The sequence below is a fragment of the Rattus norvegicus genome, chromosome 8 (assembly GCF_036323735.1).
Source record: "Rattus norvegicus strain BN/NHsdMcwi chromosome 8, GRCr8, whole genome shotgun sequence".
NCBI classification, from domain to species: domain Eukaryota; kingdom Metazoa; phylum Chordata; class Mammalia; order Rodentia; family Muridae; genus Rattus; species Rattus norvegicus.
This window is the reverse complement of record NC_086026.1, coordinates 48967589-48972580: the sequence shown is the minus strand read 5'-3', so window position 1 is coordinate 48972580 and position 4992 is coordinate 48967589. Positions and strand designations below refer to the sequence as shown.

General features: G+C 38.6%; 1 protein-coding gene across 1 annotated transcript; it reads right to left on the bottom strand.

Moving 5' to 3' along the window:
- Positions 1–2731: 2731 nt before the first annotated feature.
- Or8g52 (olfactory receptor family 8 subfamily G member 52) lies at positions 2732–3670 on the bottom strand. Its single transcript, NM_001000793.1, has one exon. It carries the CDS (start codon positions 3668–3670, stop codon positions 2732–2734), a length of 939 nt encoding a protein of 312 aa, NP_001000793.1.
- Between the last annotated feature and the right edge of the window lie 1322 nt (positions 3671–4992).

The following is a 4992-nucleotide window of genomic DNA, read 5'->3' as shown; positions in this document are numbered from 1 at the left end:
AGAATGGCTAAGATCAAAAACTCAGGTGACAGCAGATGCTGGCGAGGATGTGGAGAAAGAGGAACACTCCTCCATTGGTGGGATTGCAGACTGGTAAAACCATTCTGGAAATCAGTCTGTAGGTTCCTCAGAAAATTGGACATTGAACAGCCTGAGGATCCAGCTATACCTCTCTTGGGCATATACCCAAAAGATGCCTCAACATATAAAAGAGACACGTGCTCCACTATGTTCATCGCAGCCTTATTTATAATAGCCAGAAACTGGAAAGAACCCAGATGCCCTTCAACAGAGGAATGGATACAGAAAATGTGGTACATCTACACAATGGAATATTATTCAGCTATCAAAAACAACGAGTTTATGAAATTCGTAGGAAAATGGTTGGAACTGGAAAATATCATCCTGAGTGAGCTAACCCAATCACAGAAAGACATACATGGTATGCACTCATTGATAAGTGGCTATTAGCCCAAATGCTTGAATTACCCTAGATCCCTAGAACAAACGAAACTCAAGACGGATGATCAAAATGTGAATGCTTCACTCCTTCTTTACAAGGGGAACAAGAATACCCTTGGGAGGGAATAGAGAGGCAAAGATTAAAACAGAGACTGAAGGAACACCCATTCAGAGCCTGCCCCACATGTGGCCCATACATATACAGCCACCCAATTAGACAAGATGGATGAAGCAAAGAAGTGCAGACCGACAGGAGCCGGATGTAGATCGCTCCTGAGAGACACAGCCAGAATACAGTAAATACAGAGGCGAATGCCAGCAGCAAACCACTGAACTGAGAATAGGACCCCCGTTGAAGGAATCAGAGAAAGAACTGGAAGAGCTTGAAGGGGCTGGAGACCCCATATGTACAACAATGCCAAGCAACCAGAGCTTCCAGGGACTAAGCCACTACCTAAACACTATACATGGACTGACCCTGGACTCTGACCTCATAGGTAGCAATGAATATCCTAGTAAGAGCACCAGTGGAAGGGGAAGCCCTGGGTCCTGCTAAGACTGAACCCCCAGTGAACTAGACTGTGCGGGGGAGAGCGGCAATGGGGGGAGGGTTGGGAGGGGAACACCCATAAGGAAGGGGAGGGGGATGGGGATGTTTGCCCGGAAACCGGGAAAGGGAATAACACTCGAAATGTATATAAGAAATACTCAAGTTAATAAAAAAAAAAAAAAAAAAAAAAAAAAAAAAAACGAAAGAAAACCAAGGGTCTTTATTTGACTTTTCAAAAAGTGATCTGATTTTCTAGTTTCGGTGTTACTGGATGAGGGAAAGACAGCATGCCAAAGAGGCATCTTCTTTTATTTGAAGGCAACCTCAAGGCAAAGCCACCAGTAATCTGCAACAGTAACAGGATTCAGCTGAAATAGCAGATGCAAGGCAATCAGGTTTAAAACAAATAAACGAACAAACAAAAGCTAAAACTAGGAAGAAGTACAGAGGCTCCAGCGCTGTGCTTCTGAACACACATTAATACAGTGAACAGGGGTCCCATATGTTACTTGGAAATATCCACACTTGTCTCCTTAATGCATCTTGTTTAAAGACTTTGAAGCTTTCAGGAATCATGAAGTCTAGAAGTCTCTAATGCCATGTAGAAGTACCTTTATCTAGGATAATCTATATTAGGGAAAGACCAGAAAAGGTACACAGTTGCTATTAAAGTCTTCAGATATGTGAAAGATATATCCTTTTTAAATTGGTTATTTTCTTTATTTACATTTCAAATGTTATGGATGATGGGTCTTTCTGATGCGGATGATACTATTTGACAAAGAACTGAAGTTTCTGGTTTGTAGCTTAATTGGATGAAGGTTATGTAAAATAAAGTTTATTGCCATGTCAGGAACCAGAAAGGTTAGTTAATTTAGATGTATGAATATTACATGTAATTTGAGAGATAACTATTTTCCAGTTTTAAATTTTCCTATACAAAATAGCACAATAGTGCACCAAAAGATCACTTCTAAAACTGATATCTAAGTGTGGTCTTAGAAAATTCAGTAGTTACTTATATACAGAAAAGTAATATAGAACTTTCAGGAAACAGGAAACTTTGAGGAACAAAGATGATGGCAAATCCCCCAAATTGGATCAGTAATTGTGGCAATAGTATGCGTACATGTGTAGTTGTGTACAGTCTTATTTAATGAGTTCAGTATTATTTCTCTGAAGGCAGAACAACATTATTTCTAATGTGTTTTATAGTCCATAATATAGATATATAAGTCCAGGGAGATGTGAAAGGGATGATTTGGGTTTATTCAATTTTGCTAAGTCTACTTAATTTAGAGATCACATTTTCACATATGGTTGGTAATACACTAAATTGACAGGGCAGGATACACAAAAACAAGATAGAAGATAACTTTCTACCCCATGGATTTATTTCTTTAACAAGAAAGGAAAATACCTCCAGGAAAGAGCCATATTATATTCACATAAAGCATAACAAACTATAGGAAGACTTTTGGGAGTGTTTTGAAAAATATTTAAAGGTGTGGTAGTTAAGGATGATAAACCCTGGGACATCTCAGAATTGCTTCTTATATGTTTCTAAATTTTTTTATCCAATTCTTCTTGACAAGTTTTTGGTAGGAGATAACTTTATATTAATGCAAATTTCAAGACTCAAAATATATTGTTGTTATCTAAAGGTATTTTAATAAAATTGTAGATATAAGAAATTTCTACCAAGGCAAAATATTATTTTTACATATGAAATGTCTTCTTTTGAAACAACTTATTTAGAGCAAGTTTGACATCTTTATTCCTCAGGCTGTAAATCAAGGGATTGAGCATGGGCACAACAGTAGTGTAAAACACAGAAGACACTTTGCCTTGATCTTTTGAGCTAACTGATGATGGCTGAAAGTACATGAATCCCAGGGAACCAAAGAAGACAGCCACAGAAGAGAAGTGGGAACTGCATGTGCTAAAGGCTTTGAATCTGCTCTCAGTGGATTTGATGCGGATGATTCTGGCAATGATAAAACTGTAAGAGCTCAAGATTGTCAGAGTTGGAACACAGAAATTAAGAGTACTGAGGCACAGAAGTACTGTCTCATTGACAAATGTACTGGAGCAGGCAAGTTGAAACAACGGAAGAAGATCACAGAAGAAGTGATTTACTACATTAGCCTTGCAGAAAAGCACTTGTAGCATGCAAACAGTATGAATTGTGGCTTCAATGAAGCCTATGCTATACACGCCACCTATCATCCAGAAACAGACTTGGTAAGACATAGTGACATTATACCTCAAGGGGTTACAGATGGCAACATAGCGGTCAAATGCCATTGCAGACAACATGTAACACTCAGATATAACAAATGCTATGAAGCAGTAGAGCTGAGTCATGCATCCAGGATAGGAGATGATATTCTTCTCTGTCACAAAGTTCACCAGCATTTTGGGGATAATGACAGTAGAGTAACAGAGGTCAATGAAGGACAGACCGCTGAGGAAGAAGTACATGGGTGTTTGCAGGTGGGAGCTGAGCAGGATCAGGATGATCATGCCCAGGTTTCCTAGCACTGTGAGCAGGTAAATTCCAAGAAAGAGGAGGAACAGGGGCAGCTGCAGCTCTGGTTTATCTGTTAATCCAGTGAGGATAAATTCAGTCACTCTGGACTGATTGCCTTCAGCCATTTCCTCCTGAATATATTTTTGTAAAAAAAGTGAGAAAAAGATGGTTTATCACTCTTCATTTGAATCTGAGTTAGAATATTTTTATTGGGTTTTCTTCTGCTTGCAACAGCTCTTCATGGGTGTTAACATTAGAAGACATTAACATGAGGCTTACAAATACATATCTAGTATATCTATATTTATCTGAATTTTATAAACCCACAGCAACAGCTATAATATTCTGTGGAGTTATCTAGAAATTTCTCATGTCTATCTTGTAAATATTGTTTTATATTAAAATATCAGCATCATCCAGGAAAACAAATAATAGCTATGAAAAACTTTCACCATTAGTTAATGAATCTTAAGCAATCTTAAAATATTTATTTCATCTGTGGCAAGGAACTAAGGTTATCAGCAATCTCCATAATCAAGTCCCACCTGGAGAGAGCCGGTCTCAACAGAGTGCTGTCACATCGAAGTTCACAGGTGAGACCACCACTTTTGCTCCAATAACTGACCAAAGAGGGACATTCCAGGAGACCACAGCACACAGGAATCACAGAGTAGCCAGGAAGAGGAAATTCCCGTTTCCATCAGTACCTGGTAGCTAACCCTGTGACACAGATATCCACATTCAAATCCTGCCCAGGGAGAGCTGGTTTCCCAGGAGTTCTGACACACATAAGATCACAGGCTCACAGTCTCACAGGAGGGAAAAGCTCCAGCTGGAGACATCAAGACCATCAATCACCAGAGACAACCACATGGTGAGAGGCAAGTGCAGGAACCTAAGCAACACAAATGAAGTCTACTTTGCCTCATCAGAAACAAGTTTTCCTACTACAGCAAGTCTTGGAAAGTCCAACACACCTATAAATTAAAACTCAGATTTCAATTAAAATCTCATGATGATGTTAGAGGACTTTAAGAAGGACATAGATAACTCCCTTAAAGAAATACAGGACAATACAGGTAATTAGGTAGTAGCCCTTAAAGAAGAAAGACAAAAATCCCTTAAAGAGTTATAGGAAAACACAACCAAGCAGGTGAAGAAATTGAACGAAACCATCCAGTATCTAAAAATAAAAATAGAAACAATAAAGGAATCACAAAGGGAGACAACCTTGTATAGAAAACCTAGGAAAGAGATCAGAAATGACAGATGCAAGCATCACCATGAGAATGAAAGAGATAGAAGAGAGAATCTCAGGAGCAAAATACACCATAGAATGCACTGACAGAACAGTCAAAGAAAATGTGCAATGCAAAAAGTTCCTAACTGAAAACATTCAGGAAATTAAGGACACAATGAAAAAAACAAATCTAAGGATTATAGGTAT